Genomic DNA, 24,195 nt, shown 5'->3' on the forward strand with positions numbered 1-24,195 from the left:
CAGGGTTAATGAGAGGATCAAAGTAGATAATATTTGTAAAATGCTCAGAATGGTACCTATCACATAGTGGGCAACAGATACTTAATAAATGCTTGTTCCTTCCCCTCTTCTAGACGTCAGAGTAGGGTAACGGTGGAAAATCTGGACAGTTTTGTCCCATTGGTCAGAAGGAGAGGATTCACCAGTGTAGTTGGGGTGGTAGTGTTCAGGATGGGGAAGAAGAGAGGGATGTGCCCAGAAAGTAGAAGGCCAGTCAGAAGAGGCAGGTGGAGCCAGCGTGGGAAACAGTCCCTAAATAGTGGATTAGAAGGTAATAGTGAAGAAATAAGGGGAGAGTGTGATGGAGAAGGTAGGGGAGAGAAGAAAGTAATTGAAATCCAGTAAAGGAAAAACATGTCCACAAGAGACATTTTGAAGAATTCATCGTCAGGAGACATAGTTGAAATCCATACATGGTCTTCCTGGGGCCAGTTTGAGCATCTTTCTCACTTGTGGATACTTTTATTAAGGGAGATGCAGAGGAAAGTTAAAGGGACTGTTTATTTTCTTTTCCTTCTTTCCTTTTCTCTTTCTTTTCCTTTCCTTCCTTCCTTTCTTCCTCCCTCCCTTTTTCTTTTCTTCCTTCTTTCCTTCTTTTCCTTCCTTCCTCCCTCCCTTCCTTCTTCCTCCTTCCTTCCTGCCTCCCTCCTTTCCTTCCTTTCTTAATTAATTAATTATAGTTTCAGTGATGTCTTTTATTTTTTGCACCCCAGTCATTTTTGGACCTATCTCACCCTTGCTCATCCAGTGAGTTTTCCCTATCAAATAACAGTTAAAACCAAACCAATTAGGGGCAGCTAGGTAGCGCAGTGGATAAAACACTGGGCCCTGGATTCAGGAGGACCTGAGTTCAAATCTGACCTCAGACCCTTGACACTTACTAGCTGTGTGACCCTGGGCAAGTCACTTAACCTCAATTGCCTCACACACAAAACAAAACAAAAAAAAACACAAACCAATCAGTGACCACATCTGACAACATTGTGCACTCTGTAGTTTTTTACTTCTCCAAAGATTTTGAATTTCTAGAGCTTTTTAAGGTTCACAAAGCACTTTGCCTATGTTTTCTCATTTGATCCTCACAACAAGCACAGAAGTAGGTGCTATTATTTCTCTTGTTTTACAGATGAGAAAACTGAGGCTGATAAAGCTTCAGTGATTTGGCCAGGGCCAGCCATTTAATAAATGTCTGAGGCCTGGATGTAAACTCAGGTCATCTTGACTTTGAATCTGGCACTCTGTCTCTGCCACCTAGCTGGAGGGAGATACATGTCTTCATATCTTCTCCATAGCTAGGAGTGGCCATCAAGCCACAGCATGTGACTTCCCTTCCAGGATCTTTTCTTCCTTTTCATTTGTTGTGATCATTGTGCATATTGTTTTCCCCTTTTTCAGCTTACTTCACTCTTCATCAGTTTGTGGAAGTCTTCCTACAGTTCTCCAAAATCCTCCTATTTGTTGTTCAGGATGTTAAGAGATATTCCATTACATTCTTATGCCCCAATGTGTTTCCTGATCCATCTGGCTTCTTTTCATTTTCAAGTTGAGTTTTTAGGAATAAAAAAAAAGGAATTGAATTCCATTTAGGAAGAAAACTTATTTTTATCTTCTCTGACTTTCAGGCTCAGTCCCAAGGATCTATCACTCTAAAAATCATCCCAGCCATCAAAGAAGAGGATCGATTAAAAGACAGCAAGGTATGGGCTCTTCATTGAGGTGTGTGTGTGTGTGTGTGTGTGTGTGTGTGTGTGTGTGTGTGTGTGAGAGAGAGAGAGAGAGAGAGAGAGAGAGAGAGAGAGAGAGAGAGAGAGAGAGAGAGAGAGAGAGTGAGTGTGTGTGTTAGGGGTGAAATGGTCTTTTTTGATTTTATTTGACACTCAAGTAATAATTAACTCTAATATTACATAAATTGTTTTATAAATAAAAAGAGAGTATCCTACCAAACTCCTTCTGAGGCAAATGTACTCCTTATAGCAAACCCAGATAGAGATAATGTAGAGAAGCCATGTAGAACTTTCTTCCAGATTTACCATATCTGAAAAAAGAATGATTTCCCCCTTGAAACCTATTCCTTTTCTGAATTTACCTATTTCAATCTAATATTCCATTGTCCTCCTAGTCTCTAAATTCCCAGCCTTCATGTTATCCTTTATTCTTTTCTTTTTTTTTTCTTTTCTCTTCTTTTTTTTTTTTGTGGGGCAATGAGGGTTAAGTGACTTGCCCAAGGTCACACAGCTAGTAAGTGTCAAGTGTCTGAGGTGGAATTTGACCTCAGGTCCTCCTAAATCCAGGGCCAGTGCTTTATCCACTGTGCCACCTAGCTGCCCCTGTCAAGTGTTTTACAAACCTTCAAGTGCTTTTTCCATAAACACTAGATATAATATTATGTTGGTTGTTTCTGGAGCTGCTGCCTGAGCTTTCACTAGTCTTTAGTATAACATTGTCCAAAATTGTTCAATAAATAGTGAAAGTTCTTCAAAAAGCAGTGAAAATTCTTTAAAATGTACAAAACAAATCTGAACTTTGTACCTATACAACATATTGGAGTCCCCCCTTTGGGAGGATGTTTATATCCATAAGCAATAGAAAATTGAGACAATATATGAAATTAATAACACTTTTTACCATTATATGTCTGGATTAAGGCCAAATTTAGTAATGTGCCTGTGATGACACTTGAAAATGTTATGGAAAGGTTACCATACCACATCATGTGGTGCATAGACATCCAATAATTGTGCTAGGCCTCAGGTGGATGGATTCTAACCATGCCACCAGGCAGAATGAGGAAAAAAAAAATTAAGTTAAATCAAGTTCATGGGCTGGTGCTTCCATGACACCAGACTATTTTTGGAGTGAGAGATGTGCCCTATATAGCTGCTATTATCAGCAAATTATGAACTTACTGAATGTATTTGGACTAAGGGAATCCTGCCTCCAGGTTTCGATGAATGGCTGTTCTCTCAGCCTCCTCAGGGCACCTTAGGTGTACTTGTCTCTCCTCCTGTTTGTACATATATTTTCTCCAAGGCCTGCATCATGGAGTGGAGTCATCTCCATGAAGCTCAATGTAAGAGTAATTACACTCTGAAATGGTAAGTTTCCATAATTTAAATCTGATATTAATTTCACCAAAGAAAATATGATGGTAAAAATGTGTGTTATGCTGTGTAATAAGACACACTTGCAATATATACAGTAATTCCAAACCATACCCAGAGTCAATTGGGAAAGTGGTATAATGACCAATACAACAAAATTACTACTCTTTCACCAAGGATAATAAAAGCTATATACATAGTCACAATGACATATTAATGATAAATGAATACAAATGACTGATAATATTAAACATTACAAACTCTTCATTAGACAAATAAACCACATCATCTTGTTCATGAATTCTCTCTTTAGTACAATGACAATAGGTACTTAAATTGATAAACAGTTTATCCAAAAAAAAACCCTTAAACATCAGCATACTTGAAGTGTTAAGCAATTTATCCCAAGAACTTAAACATTAGCAATACTCAATGTCCATTAATTGTCTTACGAACCAAATAATAGGGTTCAATAACCCTTTTTTGAAGTTAGAGTTTCAATAACCCTTTTTAGAAGTTAGAGCCATATGCTCTTTATGAAGATGTTCTTCTCCTACAAATGGTACAGGTGGAATGAAATGATGAGGATCGAACTGGGTCCAAGCAGGAACAGGAACAGCAACACCAGCAGTCCAGGGTGCCTGCTTCAATTCTGCCACAGCTAAAAGGTGCTGGGAATCCAGTTGTAAAGATACTTGGAAAGAAGTTTTTGTTAGAGCCACAAGTGGCTTAGCAATTTCACAAAAACAGGGTATCCATTGCTTGCAATACCCAGCTGCTCCTAGAATGTCCCATAGCTGCTTCTTAGTTAATTTTGCCACTCTTTGGGCTTTTAATAAGCAATAATAATATGTGTCCTCAACCTTAAGGATCACATGAGGTTTGTTATTCTGGGGAGGAGAATGGAATGAAATAAAAGGGCTAATGTATTTAAAGTCTAGAAAAATAAAATTTTCAGTATTTACTTTTGTCCATTCCTCCCCCATACACTGTCATTTTTCTATATTTCCCTGATCTTTATTCTTTTGAGAGGGTCTGTGACTATTCTCATTTTGCTCCTTTATATTTCTCTGAAAAGGCCTATACCTGTTTTGATTCTGCTTGTCTGTATCTCCCTGATAAGAGCTATATTTATTTTGATTGTACTTATAATAAGACCTATAATTGCCCTGATTCTTTCCTTCTGTACCTTCCTGATAGGGTCTTCTAAAGTTATTCTGATTTTGCTGGTAATAAGGCCTATAATTGCCTTGGTTCCCTCTTTGGAAAAAATTCCTCTGATTATTTCTATTTCCCCTAAAAAAGTCTTTAAGGGTTTCAGTCATTACCTGTCTCAATTCATACTTTCTGGTTCTACACTCTCTCAACAAGTGTCCTTGCTTCTCACAATATTGATACACTTTAGGGGTCTTATACTAATTTTTAAATGTTTGACCTGAAAGTGCGGGTGCCAGGATGCTTCTGTGAGCATGCTTTGCAGCATCCTGCATAGGAGGCTTCTGCTGACCTGCTTAAAGACTGGTCAACATCTTCTTTTAACTTCAGGTCATTTTTAGTAGAGGGAGCTCTGGCATCCCTCTTAATACATGGCTCACTATGGGTACAATTCTTTCTCTCTCTCCAGAGTTGTATAAGAAAATACCATGCTATGATATTAGTAATGGAGAGAAAAAATTACAATCGCTAGAGCCATTATTACTTTACCAAAATAAGGCTCAAAATTGGTCAAAATGTCCCCAGTAATATTAACCTTGGAATCAGTGGAGAAAATAGACTCACTCATCCCATCATTCCAAAAAATTTTTTATAGTATGGATGAGGAAAAGTCCTGTAAGGCTATAAGTGAGACAATATGTTGTCCCAGAATACCCCAACGAAAAAAGGCAACAGATAAAACAAATATTCAGTCATGGTTCAGTATAAACGCTAAGGCTTTTCTCTGCTAGCAAAAAAATCTATAAGGCTTAAGAGGCTTTCAAAAAAAATTAAGTGAGGCAGTGGGGGGGAAAAATTTCTTAAAAATTTTTTTTCTAGTGGCCCTTTATTATTATTATTATTTTATTATTATTTTTAAAAGATTTACCAGGGTAGTAGGTTAGAAACTCCTAGCTGGCTCGCCATTAAGTATTGTACAAAAATTAATTATTAATAACTATAACTAACCTGGAAAATTATATATAACTGTACTTATGAAAAATGATAATTATATGAAAAATGATAAGTTTAGAGAAATTATAATTGGGCCATAAGTCCCTTCGTGGTCGCCATTCGAATGTTGAAATATTTTTAAATGACTAGCCTAATTTGGGGGGCTAATCTGACTGGAGGACTAATCTGGGGACTTTTGACTATTTGGCTATCTGACTTCGTTAATTTAATGTGGGCCGTTTATAAAGTTCCACCACAATGCTCCGCTATTGATAATCTAAAGATTAAGAAGCCTCTTAACTAAATAATCAAAGCAGAGTTTATTTTTGAGATACTGTTTAAAATTAAGAATACAGGGAAATAAAATGTACAATCTGACTGCTTTCCTGTGGTCTCTTTCCACTGCCTTTGTCTTTTTCCCACCTGCTGCGCCTTGAACTTCTTGAATACAATAAGGGCCTTAGCTGCCTCCGGCCTCAGGGCACGATACACTTTCCCTGGTCAGCTATTTTCTTCTAACTCCTCTTAATCTTCACTTTCTCCAACCTGTACTCTGTGCTGACCGCTTCTGTGCTCTCTGCTGCCTCCTGTCTGTCTTCTGCTCCGTCCTTGTCCGTCCTCCCCTCTAGTCACCCCTCTCCAATCTTGTCTCTCTATCTAGTCCATCCTCTGGTCTGTCTCCCATCTCCTCCTTTATCTTGTCCGTCTCCTCCCCTGTCTAAGTTCTAGGTCTATATACACCTTTTCTTCTCTCCACTCAAATCTCAGGGCTTCCTTCGCCCCCACAGACCAAGCTAATCCGCCAGCCACAGCTGCAGCTGGTAGGGGGGGGTGTGCTTTCGAGCCTCATGCCTCAGCTCAGGCCATCAGGGATCCTTCAGATAGCTCCGCTCAGGTCAGAGGGAGCTGGGGCTTTTTTTTCCCCCCATCTGTCTGACCTGGCGTCTTGTATAGCCCACTGGGCTTTTTCGCTCAGCTGAAGCTGAGGAGGAGGGGGAGAGACCCTGAGGGCCTAAAGCTTTCTAATCTCAGCCTAAAGGTAGGGTCTCCAAATCAAAATAAATTTCCACAGTTATTAACCCCAAAATTAGTATATTCCAGCCACTGATATTTCTCATTTGTTTATTTCACTAGTAGGTTGGGGCATCTAGGTGAGGAAGTGGATGGAATGCCAGGCTTGGAGTCAGGAAGACTCATCTTCCTGAATTCAAATCTGGCCTCAGCCACTTCCTAGCTGGGCAAGTCACTTCACCTTGTTTTCCTCAGTTTCCTCATCTTTCAAATGAGCTGGAGAAGGAAATGGCAAATCACTCCAGTATCTCTGCCAAGAAAAACCCCAAATGGGGTCCCAAAGAGTCAGACACGACTGAACTCTCTGTTCATTGCAGACTGTTACATCAGAAATAGTCTTTGAACCTGACAAAGTGATCATTCGTGCTTGTGATTACTTCATTGCTTTCATAACCAGTAATTGCCTTTTAAAAATACCCTTTTTATTATTCTGAAAACTCTTAATGAGGACTGCCATCATCTCTCTAAAAAAGAAAAGTAAATTGATGTTTATGTTGGCACATTCTCTTTAATTTTCTGGCTGTTGATGGAATTTATCTGTGATTGAACTGAACAATAACCGATGCCCACAAAGGAAGAAAGAACAATCAACAAATTCATACATTTATGTTTCTGCTTAATCTTATAGTCTCAAAGCTAATCCTTTTTCTTTTACAGTGAACATTAATTACCATTTGGTTTTTAGTTGGAACATATGCATATTTTTCATGACTAGAAAATATTTCTTCCAAGAGAAATTGTCCTGTATCTCTCGGGAGTCCAGCCATTAAAACCAAAACAAAGCAAAAAACAATGGTAATGAATGAATGAATAGCCTTGAGGATCCCCTAGCTCCTTCCATTAATGTTTTACCCAAGTGTCCCTCTTATCACCAATTTGAGATTGCAAGCTCAGGGCTACTCTACTAGGTCTACATAGGCCCATAAAGGCCAGAGCCATTGGACACTGAAGCCAAATAGAGGTTTTTCCAGGAGGCTATAAATCTAGGACAATTTAGACAACAGATTATGTAGACATTGATTTTTTTCCAAGGTTGATCATCCAGGTAATCGCGTCTTCCTCTTCCTTCCTGCCCCTTGCTTCATCTTGGCTATGAAGGAGGTTCTCCTTGGCAGATGGGTCTGGGAGCCTCAATCCAAGACTCTTCTCCCTCCTCAGGTATTCATGAGGGCTCTCTTCCACTACAACCCCAGGGAGGACAAAGCCATACCCTGTCAGGAGGCAGGGCTGCCCTTTCAGAGGAGGCACATCCTTGAAGTGGTGAGCCAAGATGACCCCACATGGTGGCAGGCGAAGCGTGTGGGGGACACCAACCTCCGAGCCGGCCTCATCCCCTCCAAGCAGTTTCAAGAAAGGTGGGTCTATATTGTCAGTCATCTGGTACCTAGTAGAGCCGGGGGAGGGAGACTGGGACTGTGGCATTGAGGAGGGGGATAAAAAATGCGGGGCTCAGCATCAGAATGACCCAAGTATGCCCCTGATACATACTGGCTGTGAAAGTATCAGAACATTGGCAAGTCACTTGAATGTTTTCAGCTCCAGCTTCTTTCTCTGAAAAATGGAGATGATGATGTCTTTGGTACTTCCCACCTCCATTACCTGGTATTATCTTGTATGTGCTATTGTTTGTATGCGTTGCCTACTTGGACAATGTGGAAGCTCTTTGAAGGCTGCCTTTTATGTGGCCCACCGTGAGGGCCACCCCTGCTTTAGAGCTGCCCAGAATATATATATATATATATATATATATATATATATATATATATATATATAGTGGTTATCACAGTGCCTGGCAAATGGTAAGTGCTATTTCAGTCTGAGCTATTTATTATTATTATTATCATCATCATCTGCATATGGGGCAGTGAATATAATGATGGACATGAGGTCAGGAAGACTTGGGTTTGAAGCCTTCCTTAGACACTGACTTAGCAGTGTGACCTTGGTCAAGTCACCTCCCTGAGCCTCAATTCCCTTATCTGTAAAATGGGGAATAATTATAGCATCCACTTCAGAGCATAGTGACTGGTAGCTGGTGACATAAATTTGTAATTCCTGCTGATGGGGAAGCTGATTCTGGTTGACCATTTGAGCTTAGAGTTCTGAGCTGCAGTAGGACTGAAGCTGATCAGGATTCTGAAGTAATTCTTGCACTAATATGGTGCCCCTCTAAAAAAAGCATGGGGCCCCCAGGCTGCTTAGGGAGGTGTGAACTGGACTAGGTTGGAAAAGGAATGCATCAAAGCTTCCAAACAGATCAGTTGTGGGGCCTGTGGGTGGTTGTTGTCCTTCAGACACAGCAAAATAAGGAGGTCCAGTCTCAAAATAGTAATGACAACAACAATAGCAACAGTATTTAAATGACATCAAATGATATAATATTTGTTAAATGCTTTGCAGGTCTTAAAGAGCTATTAATATCATAGTGTTATTAATAGTCTTAATGTAGAAATCCTTAATTAGCTAAAAATTTTTAACTATTATAATTATTTTGGAGATGTGAGAGCTTTGGAGCTGATTCCTGTTGAAGGGGGTGTGGGAAATTTCCTGATGAATGGGCAGGTTCCTTAGCCTCATCCCCTGAAACCCTCAGCTAGGATGGGGTCCCCAAGTCACTAATAGGCCACATAACAAGCACTTGATCTAGTGGGAACCGGGGCCGGGGCCAGCCTCATCAGGGCCGATTCTCTCTGTCCTGCCTCTCTCAGCATTCCAACCAAGTCCCTTGGAAGGCCTCTCTTGATGGTCTAAGGAAGGTCACTTAGAGTTCATGCCACCGTGAATGTAAGTGTCAGGTGTTTGCCATCTGGTCTTCAGCCCCTTAGGGCCTTTCTTTGCAAGGGTCCCTCAATCCCAGGTAACCCTTTACATTCTTCTACAGACGCTTGACCTACAGGAGAGCCATGGGTACCTTGCAGAGCCCCAGGAGCATCAAAAAGCCATCCTGTAAGTGGGGTTTCACTAGAGAATAATACTTCTGCCCCAAGGGGAAGATACCCTAGGGGCTTAGGCCCAGAGGGAGGGAACATAACATGATGTAATGGAACAAGCTTTGGACCTGGAATTAGGCAATCTGTTCTGTCAACTACATCAATCAATGAGTATTTCCAAAGCGCCTACTATGTGTCAGGGACCATGACACTGGCTGGGGATACAAGTACAAAGAATGAAATGATTTTTGTTTTTGTTTTTGTTTTTGTATTTTTTTTTGTTTTTTCAGGGCAATGGGGGTTAAGTGACTTGCCCAGGGTCACACAGCTAGTAAGTGTCTGAGGCTGGGTTTGAACTCAGGTCCTCCTGAACCCAAGGCTGGTGCCTTATCCACTGCACCACCTAGATGTCCCAAAGAATTCTGTTTTTTTTTTGTTTTGTTTTGTTTTTTTTTAGTGAGGCAATTGGGGTTAAATGACTTGCCCAGGGTCACACAGCTAGTAAGTGTTAAGTGTCTGAGGCTGGATTTGAACCCAGGTACTCCTGACTCCAGGGCCGGTGCTCTATCCACTGTGCCACCTAGCTGCCCCTGAAATGATTCTTAATGTCAATGAACTTCCACTCTAATGGATGGATAAATGTACAAATGCCAATTCTAACACTGCTTAGCTTTGTGACCTTGGGGAAGTTATGTCTTCTCTCTGAGCCTCAATTGTTTGATCTCTAAAAATGGGCATGATGATGGTAGCATGATCTCCTTCACCATTCTGTTATATAAAGCTGAAAACCCTGAAAAAGTATGAGTTGCTACTTAAACTAGAGAAGAAAGCAGGAAATAGATAATAAATCTCCCATCTGGATTTTCACACAGTGGAAAAAGCAGCGAATTGGGGGTCAGGAAATGTGGGTGCTGGTCTTAGCTATTCACTTATTTTTCTTTTCTTTTTTTTGTGTGTGTGAGGCAATTGGGGTTAAGTGACTTGCCTAGGGTCACACAGCTAGTAATTGTTAAGTGTCTGAGGCCAGATTTGAACTCAGGTCCTCCTGAATCCAGGGCCAGTGCTCTATCCACTGTGCCATCCAGCTGCCCCGCTATTCACTTATTAGACAACTTTGTAACTTCAGGCACTTCCCCTGCCTGTGGTGGAGGGGATAGAGAGCCAGACAGGGAGTCTGGAAAAGCTGAATTCAAGTACTGCCTCAGATACTTACTAGCTGTGTGACCCTGGGCAGGTCACTTCCTATCTGTCTGCCTCAGGTTCCTTATCTAGAAAATGGGGTTAATGATGGCACCTACCTCCCACTGAGGTTGTGAGGATAAAATAAGATAATATTTTAAAAGAGCTTTATATTAAAGTGCTATAGAAATGTGATGATGAAGAAATTATAGTATTGGACTAGATGGGCTTTAAGATCTTTCTGATTCTTACATTCTATGCTTGATGACCTCTGGCTTCTTGGCTATCTTGTCATGAGATTTTGATGGGCAGGGCAGGTAAGGATTGGAAGGGAGAGAAGAAGGGAATAATTTACAACTGAATGGAAACATGGCAGTTGTAAGGTCCCCATATTAGAGTTAACAGAAGTGGGAAGAGAGGAACAAGTATTTATTAAGTACCTACTCTATGCCAAGCCCTGTGCTAAGTGCCTTACAAATATTATTTCGTTTGATCCTCACAAAAACCCTGGCAGGTGGGTGCTATTATTATTCCCATTCTACAGTTTATGAAACCGAGGCAGAGGTTGAGTGACTTACCTAAGGTCACACAGTTAGTAAGTATATAAGGCTGAATTTGAACTCAGGTCTTCCTGACTCCAGTATTCTCTCCATTGAAACACCTAGCTGATCTAGTTAAGAGAAGAAAGTAAGAAAAACTAGGCAAAAGGAGAGGTGCTTTACTATTTTCTCTTACCTCTGAATGAACATTGTCCCAGTCATTTAAGGCTCCCTGAGTGTTGGGGATGGGTTGGTAGGATCTTGAGATGCTTTGTGGCAAACTCAACAACTTTTATGTTTCTTGTCTCTGACCTGCTGGCATCTGAGTTGATGGAGAATTCAGAATGGAAATGGGTGATCTGAGCTCAGAAGTAATTCCAGTCCTTCAGAAAGGAGGCAATGAGACCTCTTCCCTTTCTTTGGCCACCAGAGTATATCTCCTTCAAGTTTCTGCTTGTTTTTAAGGCGGGCATTGAAGCCAATAGCAAAGTGTCCCTGGTTAAAAGCTGTCCCTAGGAAATTACAGATAAACAAAAGGTGCCCATGAATAAATTAGCTTCAATCAGGCTGCTTAAGATGCATGTAATGAAGTTGGTTTCCTCTGGGCTTTTAATGAGCCAAACACAGGGAAACTAATTAAACCAAGGCTGCTGGGTTTAATAATCCATTTCAGTTCAGGTCACTGGTTTGCTGGGGCAGAGGAAAAGGGGACATATGGAGAGTTCCTTAGACACCCAAGGATGCTGCTGCCCCTCAGCTGTGGGCTATCTTGCCCATGGTTCTGCCTTCTAACTCTGCTTTGTTTGTCTTTTGTGCAAACGGAAGATGATCAGTCTTGTGATAAAGGTAGGCTCTGCATGTTTTGGTATAGAGGACAGCTAGCCTCTGCCCCCCTCTACGTTCCCCTCAAATGTCTGACAGCTGTTCACAAATTATGTGGTGTTAAAAAAAACCCAACAACTGTTCTATGCTTGCTGATTGTTCTCTTCTGCTATTCACACATTTTTCTCTGGAGAAAAGCATAACTGGATTCACGTCTGACTGGGTTCTGCTGCATGTGTAACTTTGGACCAGTCACTTCATCTTTCAAAGACTCCGTTTCCTCATTTATAAAATAAGAAGGTTGGGAGAGATGAGAAATAGAACAGTATACCAGAATGTGCACCAGAATTTGGAGTCAGAACATAGGGGTTCAAATCCTGAGTCTGTTGTTAACTCCCAGGCAACCTTCTTCACCTCTCTGGGCCTCGGTTTCCTCAGTTGTAAAAGAGAGATTTTAGACTACGTGATTTTCAGGTGCTTTCCAGCTCTTGATCCTTTGATTCTGGAAGTATCTTTGATTTCCTATCAAGCTGAAGATTGCCTCCACCTATCTAAACGCATTGGTGTCCCTCCTGTTCCCCTGCCTTACCTCCCAAGTGTCTTGAGATGTTCTCTTGGGTGACTGGGAGAGGACAGGAAGCAGTGGTTGGTGGAAGGGTTGTATTCTCCCTCTGTATTAACATTCTTCCTTGACCCCGACTCGATTCCTTGATTCTACCAATTCAAGGAGACTAAGAAAGCGTTGTCCAGCTCAGGTAGGGGCGTGAGTGGACTGACCACTGATGACCTCTTGAAATACAGGTTGTCCCCAAAGCCTTCGTGCTGCATTAAACTATTAACGCTTTTGGGATAACCCATCTAGAAATGCTGTTTGGGGACTTAAGTTGGAAAATCAACAGGTTCAGCAGTCCCTTGAGAGCAATTCAGGCTGCCAGCCCAGCAAGATTCCTACCTGGCTTCCTTCTGGGTCACCTGCCAGAGGGCCTGGTTTAATTTCCCTCGGGTCCTGTGCAAATGAGCAGAGTTGGAGTGCTTTCTCTTGCCCAGCTTCCAGTTCCTATAGGTCATTCTGGGACATGTGTTTGTCCTCACTACAAGGGTGGAGCATCCCCATCCTCTGCCTGAATCTCATTTCCCTGCCCTTTTCTCTTTCTTTGGTTCACAGAGAACTGTGACTGCGAGGGTTACTTCAATGGACATTACATCGGTGAGGACCCCGCATCTCTTGCTCATGACCCAGGTGTAGACTGCTCTTCATACAGTCACGTTCAAAAGGGAGCAAAAGCAGAGCCCTGCCTCCATTCCTTTCTCTGTCACCACAGAGGAGGAAGTTGTAAAGGTTCCTTCCACCCTATCCTCTCCCTGACCCTATCTCTCCTGGCCTTTTTTCAGGAATCACCTAGACTTTAAGACATAAGGATTACTTGAAGGAATTGGGAGGAGGGGTGTTTAGTCAGCTTGGAGCAGAGAAAATCAAGCTGGTACATGGTCATTGTCTTAAAGAATTGCAAGGGCTATCACTGGGAAGAGAGATTAGACTTGGTGAGCTTGGTCCCAGAGGGCATAACCAGGAGCACTGGGTAGGAGATGCAAAGAGGCAAATAAACATAGACTGGAGATTAAAGCAAAAACAAGTCCTAGCAATTACAGCTTTTCAGAGGTAGAAGGGGCTGCCTTGGGATGTGGTAGATTTCCCCTCATTGGAAGTTCTAACCAGGTAGATTTCAGAGGTGGGGCAGTCCATGAACTTGAATGGCAAAATTTTATCTTTATTTTCACTACTTCTAATTAAAATTTAGTAGATCCTTTAATTATTAAAAACCCCATGATTCTGAGGAGTTGATGGTCTTTGCTAGAGTGCCACAGGGGTCCCCTTCATACTAAAAGGTGAAGAAGCCCTGAGCTAGCTGCCATCTGAGGTCCCTGTGCTCTCAGAACCACACCCCATGGGTGTCAGAAGGGCAATCAACTAACACACATTTTAAGTGCCCACCATATGTCAGCTGCTGTGCCAGGCACTGGAGATAAAGAAGAAAAAAACCTCACCTGTCTTCAAGGAGTTTGTATGCTTTGGAAACAGCATGTGTATATTAAATAAATACAAAATATATACAATGTCAGCACAAGGTCATTCTACCTGGGCAGGAGGCACTAGCAAAGATCTCTTGTCTGAAGTGACACTTGACTATGCTTTGAAAGAAACTAAGGGTTTTAAGGGGTAGAAGGGAAGATGGGTGTATCTCAGGGATGGGGACCTGTAAGAAGATTTGGAGCAGAAGATGGAATTTCCTGTATGTGAAGGGGAGCTAAAAATAAGGAACCACTGGAGCTTTCTAAGCTTGGGAGTGACACAGCTAGACCTCTGTTTGGGGAATAGAGGTGACAGGTATCTTGGTGGTTATATGGAGGATGTTTTGGGGAAAGGAGTGATGTGAAGTTGGGAGCCTAGTTAGGTGGATGTTGCAGTCATCCAGAAAAGATGATAGGGACTTGTATTGGGGTGTTAGCTGTATGAGCAGAGAGAAGGGGACAACTATGAGAGAAATTGTGAAGGTAGAATCAACAATACTTGGCAACTGATTGGGTATGGGGTGTGAGGGAGAGTGAGAAGTCAAGCATAAGTGGAGGTCCTCAGCTAAGAGGGAGTGAGGAGCACGTGATATAGGAAACTTGAGGAAAGAAGAGAAGGGTTGGAACAACTTCTGTCAGGAATATGTTGGCAAAAAATAGGAAAAAGTAAAAGGATTTGCTTGCAGCAATGAGATAAGATAGCATAAATTAATGGAGGACCAGTTAGCATCATTGAAATGCTTCCTCCAGCAATCAGGAAGAAGGAAAAAGTTAGAGGGATGAGGTTTTTTAATGTCCATAGAAATTCCCATTATCTTTTTGAGGGAAGAGATTGGGGTAGTTCCATCCAGTGGGAAATAGGCTATTCAGGGTCTCCCTCTCCCTCACACTCACACTTTAGCATGGTAAGCAAAATGGTATCTTGTGTCCTAAGACCTGGTTCCCACAGGGAAGGTTGGAGGATGTTGGCTTGGAGAATCCCTACCTGGGCTACATCCAAATTGTAATATTCACTTCTGATTCCTCAGCTGGGCTCCGAAGAAGCTTCAGGATGAGTCGAAAAGAGAGACCTAGCAGCCAAAGTGAAGGTAAGGTGACAGAGCCTCCTGAGCTCCTGACATATGAAGAAGTGACCAAGTATCAGCATCAACCTGGAGAGAGGCATCGACTAGTTGTCCTAATTGGTGAGTGGCTTCCTTTTGAGGACAGGACCACTGGGATTCAAGAAAGGGGGATGGGCCTCTTGTTAACTTCATGTTCATCTTCTGCAGGTTCTTTGGGTGCCAGACTGAATGAGCTAAAACAGAAGGTGGTGGCTGAGGATCCCCAGCAATATGGCGTTGCTGTCCCACGTAAGGGGGTGTTTGTGGGTTTTTCCTCTGTTGTGGGTGCCTGTAACCTTTGCTTGATTGTCACCCACCTTACATGTTATCTGAATGACAGCAGACACCAAAGTCAAGATCAATGTATGACAATTCCAGATAATTCACAGAAATACAATGTATAAAAACATTGGGTCTAAAATATGCAGGGAGCTGTCCTTGGTGCTCAAGGTTGTCTCAAGCAGAAGCTAGAGGACTACCAGGGATGTTGGGGGTGGGGACGGTTCAGGCACTGAGTACAATATCCTCTTCAGAGGGCAGTCTTAACAAATCTGTACTATGTTTAGTAGACAGCATGTTCCATTCAAGTCACTATTGGGAGTGTTGTGTTCAGTTCTGCACAACACATTTAAAAAGGACGCTCATAACTTAGTGTCCAGAGGAGAGTAATCAGGACAGCTTCCGATTTATGCCACATAAGGATCAGTCAAAGGAACTGGAAGTGTGTAGCCTGAAGAAGAGAAGGTTTGGGGGAGCACATGACAGCCCTCTCTAAGTACTTGACACATGGTTAAGTGGAAGAGAAGCAAGCTTTGCTCTACATGACCTCAGAGGAGCAATAGGTGGAAGTTTCATGGAGGCAAATTTAAGGTTACTCTTCAAAGACATTTCCTCACATTAGAGTATGCAATGGTGAAATGAGCTGCTTTGGAAAGTGGTAGGCTTGGGGTAGCTAGGTGGCACAGTGGATAAAGCATTGGCTCTGGATTCCGGAGAACCTGAGTTCAAATCCGGCCTCACACACTTGACACTTACTACCTGTGTGACTCTGGGCAAGTCACTTAGCCCCCATTGCCCGACGAAAAAAAGAAAGTGGTAGGCTCCTCCTCACTGGAGATCTCCCAGCAAAGGCTAGATAAACCCTTGTTTATGTCCTAGTGAGGATTCTTTCTCAGACTGAGATAGACTAGATAGCGTCTGAAGTCACTTCCACTCTAAAATCAGGTCTGTGATGCCTGATATTTTGGAATTCCTATACTGCCAATTTTCCTTATCTCAACAGCAATTCAATTTAGTTAAGTTCAAGTCAGCTCAATTGAACTGAGCTGAACTGAATTCAATTCAATAAGCATCTACTGTGTCAAGTACTATGCTAGGAGCTGGAGAAACAAAGGCAGAATAAAGACACAATCCTTGTCTGCAGGAAGTTTATACACTCACATTTATATAAGGATTTAAGGTTTATAAAGCACTTTCCCTACAAACTCTTGGTACAGCTCTGGAAACAAAGGATCTGAATTTAAATCCTCTCTCTTACACTTACTGCCTGTGTGACCTTGAACAAGTCACTTAACTCTTATAGGTTTTAGTTTCCTTATCTGTAAAATGAGGGATTTGGATGAGATGGTCTCTGTATAGTCCCTTCCAGCTCTAAAAGCATCATTCTATGAACCCTTTGGGTTAAGTGGTACAAACATTATCTCCATTTTTGCAGATGAAAAAAACAACACTGAAGTTCAGAAATTTTAGGTGACTTGTCTATAAGCTCATCATAAAATGCCAGAGCTGGGATTTAAACCTGGCTGGAAAGCAATCTTTCTGGCACAATGCAGCAGCCAGAATTAGGCTTTTCCCCAGACAAATGGTGTGATTCTGGCACAGACAAATGTCCTGTTGCTGGCCAAAGTGCTGATTCTCAATGAATTCTGGAAGGTCTAGTCACACCTCGATCTTATTGGTTCTCTGTTTCTGCCTATAGCAGGGGTTCCAAACCTTCCGTATGTGTATGCCCAGGGAGTACAGGAAGCTTGTCAAGGGGTGAGGGGAATATTTGATAAATAACTATATTATCTTATTTAAATGGATTATTTATTGAAATTAATTCTCTATTTCATTGTATGTATATATACTCTAGAATTATTTCCTTTCATATTGAATAGGGGGTAGGGCAAAGTTTACTGAAAACAAAGGGGTGTGGAGACTGAAAAAGCTTAGGAATCCTTGACCTGTAGCAGTGTATAACTTAGGCCCAGACTACAATTTCTGGGTTTCTATGTACTCAGACTTTTTCACCATTTTTTATGGCATGAATATAAGCCCTCTCTAATACAAGGTTATTCAGAAGCACTGTGATCAGAGGATGGCCATTAACTTTATCACCCACATTTCTTTATTTTAGAGACATTGTATGCTGTGGTACATGTAATGTTGCGTGGAAGAAGGAGTATTGGCCCTGGAGTCAGGAGTCCTGATCCAAATGCTAGCATTTCCATTTATAGACAGTTCTTATTTTATGTCAATTTTCATTCTACAAAGTTGACTTTACATAAAGAATTCTGAAAGAAATCCAGATTCCAAAAAAACCACCTATGCTAACTTTGCTGTACAATACTGTGCTCTCTCTGCTCCTGCTCCTTGGCTTGGAGCCTGTGGCCTCTGATCTCTTCTCCCCCCCCCACCCCAAAAAACTAAACTAAAAAAATACTCCAAGTGAAAGCAGACAAACTGATGTGCAGAGAGACTGCCACTGCCACTGATGCCACCACCACTAGATTGGGGGCGTGGCTTAATACCTCTGACTCAGAGAGGAGTGTCTGTCTTCCATTTGTCTGCACTGGGATACCGAATGTCTGTTCCTTCCCACCCACCTCCATCCCTTGCTCCTGCATGTCGCCTGTCCTCTCTTGTCTATGTCCACGCCAAGCACTGATGTGTCTGCCCCCTTGTGTCCTTCCTCTCAGTTCAGGTCAGGCCCCCACTAGGTTGGCCCTGGCTCTTGGTGTTCATCTTCCTGCTCTCTCTCTTTTCTATCCCAGCCCATACATGCTCTTGAAACATATGCTATCTCCCTCCCTCCACAGGATGGGTGGGTGAGGTCTTTTCCTGCTTTGTTCCTTCCCTCCCTTCCCCACTTCCAAAAGGCAAATTCATATTACATAAAAATCACTTTACATAGAGGTCTGTGAAATGGTCCACTTACATAAAGTGAGAACTCTCTGTACTACCTGTATTATCTTAGCCAAGTCATTTCCCCTGTTTTCTCATTTGTAAAATTATGACTTGCAACACTTACCTAATGGGATTGTTGTGAGGAAAGTGCCTTTTAAACCTTAAATTACTATAGAAAAGTGAATTATTGAGGCAGCTACATGGTACAGTGGATAGAGCACAGGCCTTGAAGTCAAGAAGACCTGAGTTCAAATCCTGCCCCAGATGTGTACTAGCTGTGTGACCCTGAGTAAGTCATTTCACCTCCTGTTTACTTCAATTTCATCATCCATTAAATAAGGATAATGATAGCACCTGCTTCAGGGTTGTTGTGAAGATCAAATGAGATCACATGTAAAACACTTTGGGGGCGGCTAGGTGGCGTAGTGGATAGAGCACCGGCCCTGGAGTCAGGAGTACCTGAGTTCAAATCTGCCCTCAGACACTTAACACTTACTAGCTGTGTGACCCTGGGCAAGTCACTTAACCCCAATTGCCTCACTAAAAAAAAAAAAACCCCAAAAAACCAAACCAAACAAAAAAAACCACTTTGGACATCTGGGAGCACAATAGAAATACTAGTTATTATTATTAACTATTACTATTTGCTCTCCCCTTCTCTTGACTGAGTCCAATCCTGGGTTGGTTCTATAATGAAGTGGAGGTATTTTATAGCCCAGGTATAACACATGACGCTTTAGAAAGCAACCTTGCTCAGGGGTGTTACTTAGCCTCACGAGTGCCAGTCAGCTGAACCTCAAAATTACTTTTTATGGTTTAGTGTTGCTGGTTTCTAAAATGGTGACTGCACACATGAGGCCAAAGGTTTGGATCTGGAAGGAACAGCAGATATCATCTATTTCAACCTCTTCATTTTAGAGATGAGGAAACTGGGGCCCAGGAGGGGCGGTTAATAAATATCAGAGTTGAGATTTAAAGGTAGATGCTTTGACTCCAGAAACAAAGCCATTTCCATTGTTCCACATTGCCTACCTGAAATTAAGCATCAAAGAGAACTGAAATTCTGCAGAGACTTGTCCTGATTCAGAGGAGGGCTCAGACCCTTTTGCCTGTAAATGTAGTTATCCTCAGAGAAGAGCCAGAGCTGGTAAGAGGAGATCTGGTAACTAAGTTCTTCTGGGAGTCAGGAAATAGGCTTGTGAGTTCTCATTCTATCACTTATTACCTTAGGCAAGTCATTACCCCTACCCTGAGCCTCAGTTTCCTCCTATGTAAAATTGAGGCAGTTGGCCTATAATGATCTCTAATGTCCCTTCCAGCTCAGATATTTTATGATGCTGTGATAAAGATCTACCAGCATTTCTTTTCTATCTTTGAAATTTTCACTAGTGCCTTTTTTTTTTTAAGTGAGGCAATTGGGGTTAAGTGACTTGCCCAGGGTCACACAGCTAGTAAGTGTTAAGTGTCTGAGGCCAGATTTGAACTCAGGTACTCCTGACTCCAGAGCCGGTGCTCTATCCACTGCACCATCTATCTGCCCTCACTAGTGCCTTTTTAGAATGCCATCATCATTTTTTTTTTGGATTTTAACAAAAGGGTAAAATGAGGCAGATCTCCACACAAGATAACATTTATTAGCCCAGGCTAATAAATAATAAGCCCTGTCAATACATGGATCAATGGATTGCCTCCATTAATGCCAAAGTCCCCAAGCAAAAGGACAATTCCCCTTTTATAGGTTTTAGTGAGTGTAGAATAAAGAATAGCACAGGGGAGATGAAATTACATGATTAAGGGCAACCCGATTGGTTACAGAGCTGAGGCACATGACTGGTTGGAAGTTGGGTAATGCGGGCTAGCACCAAGCCTCTGTCTTCTCTCATGAGAAGCACTGTCATTTGAGTGAAGATGAGAGATGGCAGCCCAGGTTATTGGACAGCAAACCAGACTTCTTAGAAAGATAGCCTGGTGGAATAAAGCTATCAGGACCAAACTCCCTTGCTTTCTCACACATCTCCCCAAGGTTAGCAAACTCCCTTGAGGCAAGAAGAGCTGGATTTTAAAATGTAACCCATTACAGGCTAGCTGAACTCTGAACTAAGTTCAGAGACAAAGAAGCATGACTTAAGCAGTCAATTACTTGTAAATAGGATCAATAAGAATATGATACAGGATCAATCTTAATCTTCTCCTTTTTTAAAAAAAATAACCTCTTTGATTTTTAAAAATTTTATTCTTATTTATTTTTTTTGCAGGGCAATGAGGGTTAAGTGACTTACCCAGAGTCACACGGCTAGTAAATGTCAAGTGTCTGAGGCTGGATTTGAACTCAGGTCCTCCTGAATCCAGGGCCAGTGCTTTATCTACTGTGCTACATAGCTGCCCCAATCTTAATCTTAACATAACGTGTCTGACACAGAACTGTGCTTTGGAAAAAAGGAAAACATTAAGCATAACTAGCTGACCCAGCATATGCAATATTTGGAATCTATATTCCCAAGCTTCTTGATGGAGAAGAGGGAAATGTATTTCCCTTTCTGTCCCCTAGAGCCAATATTCATTTTTACATTTAATCTGAGCAGGTTCCTTGACCATTGTTTCCTTTGACATTATTGTAGTCACTGGATATATTATTTTAGTGGATGTACCTCCTGCAATCTGAATCAATTCATAAAAAAGTCTTTACACGTTCCTCTGAATTTCTTATTTTCATTATTTCTTATGGTGCAATAATATCTTTATTACCTTCATATTGGGAAACAGCATGGGATAATGGAAAGAGCTTACCCCAAAGGAAGATCTGGGTTCAGATTTCACTCTGATACATACTGCAGTTTGCCATTTCCTTCTCCAGCTCATCTGACAGATGAGGAAACTGAGGCAAACAAGGTTAAGTTACTTGCCCAGGGTCACACAGCTAGTATGTATCTGAGGGTAGATTTGAACTCAGGAAGATGAGTCTTCCTGAATCCAGGCCTGGAATGCTATCCACTGCACCACCTAGTTGCCCGTCCTGGCATATAATAAGTACTGTAAAAATGCTTTCCTCCTTCCCTTTCCCCCTAACTTCTTCACAGAATAGATAAGGAAACAGGCCCATAGAGAGTAAGTTATTTGCCCAGAGTCACTCAGGGAAAAAGAGGCTGAGAAGGGATTCCAGCTCAGGTCTTCTGACTTCAAGTCTAGCCCTCTTTCCTTTAATGGCACCACACTATGTAGCAAATTGATTAGCCATTCCCTAATCAATGGACACCTACTTTGTTTTCAGTTTGAGGCTATCATAAAAAGTCAGCTTTTTAAAAAACCATAGTAAGGCTTGTGTGTGTGCCCACTTAAGTGGCTACCCCTTCTTATTTCAATATGGCACATAGGATTGTAGAAGGCCATGGCTAAGCAGCCAGCAGGATGGAGCTTCCAATAGAACCAGAAGGCTCTATGTCAGCCATTATTTTGCTTCTCCTTTACATCCATGTGGTGTTCTCTTATTATGTTCATGCCTTAGAGGTAGGTTTCTTGAGCCAGAAGAAAATATCCTGCATCTCTAATGAAAGTCAATGGGAAAAGAGTCTTCACCTGTATTTGTTCACCTCTCTTTTCTTAGGATCATTGGGTTTCCAGGTGGAAGGACTTTAGGAATAATTTGTTTTTGTTGTTCAGTCGTGTCTGACTCTTTGCGACCCCATTTGGAGTTTTCTTGGCAGATATATTGGAGTGGTTTGTCATTTTCTTCTTCAGCTCATTTTACAGATGAAGAGACTGAGGCAAACAGAGCTAAATGACTTGCCCAAGGTCACACAACTAGTAAGCTTCTGAGGCCAAATTTGAACTCGGGAAGAATCTTCTTGACTCCAGGCCCGGCACTTTGTGCACTATGGTGCCACCTAGCTGCCCTTTTACAGAGAGCTGTAACATCATTTTCATCAGTTAAATATTCTCGCAGATGGTGGATGGCTTCAAGTTCTAGAAAGGATCAGGGAACTGGGCTCCTTAAAAACTCTCACTCCATGACCTCTCACTTTGTGTTTTAGATACCACCAGGACCCGGAAGAGTCATGAAAAGGAGGGAGTGGAATATAATTTTGTTTCTAAACAAGCATTTGAGGCTGATTTGCACCACAACAAGTAGGTTGGTTGGTGGGACCAGGTCTGCCTAATAGGGGTGTATGTGTGTGTGTGTGGGGGGGGGGGGGGACTGTGTGCACGCGCTGTCCTGAACTCTCACATTCCCTACAAATCAAAGGTATTTCTTGAAAGGGAACCAGGGGAGGAATGAAAGAGAAGTCACTTTTAGATGGACTTCCTTTGTTTTCTTTGTAGGTTTCTGAGATCCCAGGAAGTAAATGTCTTTTACCCCTTTGATGTTTTAGATTCCTGGAGCATGGAGAATACAAAGAAAATCTCTATGGTACCAGCCTGGAGGCAATTCAGTCTGTTATGGCTCAAAACAAAGTTTGTTTGGTGGATGTGGAACCAGAAGTGAGTTTATGGGACCAGTCTTGTAGCAACTTTTTATTATCACCATCTTTTTTTTTTTTTAATGGAAACCTGTTTCATGGACTTGGCAGTTCAGGAATTGCCAACTAGGGTTGTGATCTTTAGTGTTGGGGCAATGTATTACCCCAGGGGTCTGTAGCCTGATTCCCCAGGGGGTGTGTGATCAACCACCCTCTCTGCCATAGATGGACTTGTCTCCAAAACAACCATCCTTCCTCTAACCCCCAACAGTCTTTCCTCCTCCACTCTTACTGCAGTACAAGCTCCCCCCAATCTTCTGAGTCAGGGGTGGGTCTCTTAGGACAGTTACATCCTAAATTAACTGCTACCCGCAGCAGCTGTACAGGTGATGGAGTTCACAAAATCAATGCTGCCCCTAGATCATTTTTTGACTGGCAGGTGTCCCGGAGAGGGTGGGCTCTGCAATTGAGGTAGTGATGGGTAAGTAACATCGCTCCTATACCCTTTTTATTTTGCAAGGGACAGAGGAAGTCACACAGGAAGAATATGCATGGATAGATTGGGACCCAGGTCCAATTATCTTTATTTTCTTTCTTTTTCTTTTCTTTTCTTTTCTTTTTTTTTTGGCAGGGCAATGAGGATTAAGTGACTTGCCCAGGGTCACACAGCTAGTAAGTGTCAAGTTTCTGAGGTTGGATTTGAACTCAGGTCCTCCTGAATCCAGGGCTGGTGCTTTATCCACTGCACCACCTAACTGCCCCCCTCCAATTATCTTTCTCTCCAAACCCACCTCTCTTCCAAATTTCCTTATTATTGTCCAGGACGCCACCACCCTTTGATTCACCTAGGCTCTCAAAACATGGGCATCATCCTTAATGGCTCATTCTAACCCTTTGTCCACATATCTAATCAGTTGCCAAATCTTGTCCCTTCTCCACACCTCTCACATCTATTTCCTCCACTCATATAAACACCACCTTAGATCAAGCTCTTATCTCTTCTCCCCTGTACTATTGTAATAATCTCTGATTGGTCTCTTCTCCTTGCCTCAAGCTTTCCCCCTCTCCATTCCATTCTTCTCCACACAGCTGAAAAGTGATTTTCCTTAAATGCAAGGCTGACCATGTCACTCCCCTATAAAATAAATTCCAATGACTCCCTATTACCTCTAGGATTAGGGGAGCTAGGTGATGCCATAGTGCACAGAGTGCTGGGCCTGGAGTCAGGAAGACTTATCTTCTTGAGTTCAAATCTGACTTCCAGACACTTACTGTATGACCCTGGCTAAGTCATTTAACCCTGTTTGCCTCAGTTTTCTTCTACGTAAAATGAGCTAGAGAAGGAAATGACAAACCCGCTCCAGTATATCTCTGCCAAGAAGGGTCATGAAGAATGAGACAAGACTAAACAATAGCAATATGAAGAGTCAGACCTCTAGGATTGAGTATTATTGTGTGACTTACGAAAAGTCACACATGTAATATGTGACATAGCCAGAAATTGAACTGTGGTCCTCTGACTCCAAGTCTAGCCAGCTTTTCTCTAGCTGTGAGGCCCAGAACCCCCAAAT

General features: G+C 42.0%; 1 protein-coding gene across 2 annotated transcripts in view; it reads left to right on the top strand.

Annotated features, from left to right (window-relative positions):
• The window catches only part of MPP3 (MAGUK p55 scaffold protein 3), a 56,584-nt gene that overhangs the window by 14,929 nt on the left and 17,460 nt on the right, over positions 1-24,195 (top strand). Inside the window, exons 9-17 of one of the 2 annotated variants that reach the window (XM_044000715.1) lie at positions 1,662-1,736; positions 7,458-7,714; positions 9,241-9,305; positions 11,833-11,853; positions 12,995-13,036; positions 14,928-15,083; positions 15,171-15,251; positions 22,199-22,292; positions 22,538-22,646. In XM_044000715.1, the coding sequence (XP_043856650.1) occupies positions 1,662-1,736; positions 7,458-7,714; positions 9,241-9,305; positions 11,833-11,853; positions 12,995-13,036; positions 14,928-15,083; positions 15,171-15,251; positions 22,199-22,292; positions 22,538-22,646 (900 nt within the window). The remainder of the gene's footprint in view (positions 1-1,661; positions 1,737-7,457; positions 7,715-9,240; positions 9,306-11,832; positions 11,854-12,994; positions 13,037-14,927; positions 15,084-15,170; positions 15,252-22,198; positions 22,293-22,537; positions 22,647-24,195) is intronic. The other variant, XM_044000716.1, reaches the window with a different exon arrangement.

This window comes from Dromiciops gliroides, chromosome 4 (assembly GCF_019393635.1).
Source record: "Dromiciops gliroides isolate mDroGli1 chromosome 4, mDroGli1.pri, whole genome shotgun sequence".
Lineage (NCBI taxonomy): Eukaryota > Metazoa > Chordata > Mammalia > Microbiotheria > Microbiotheriidae > Dromiciops > Dromiciops gliroides.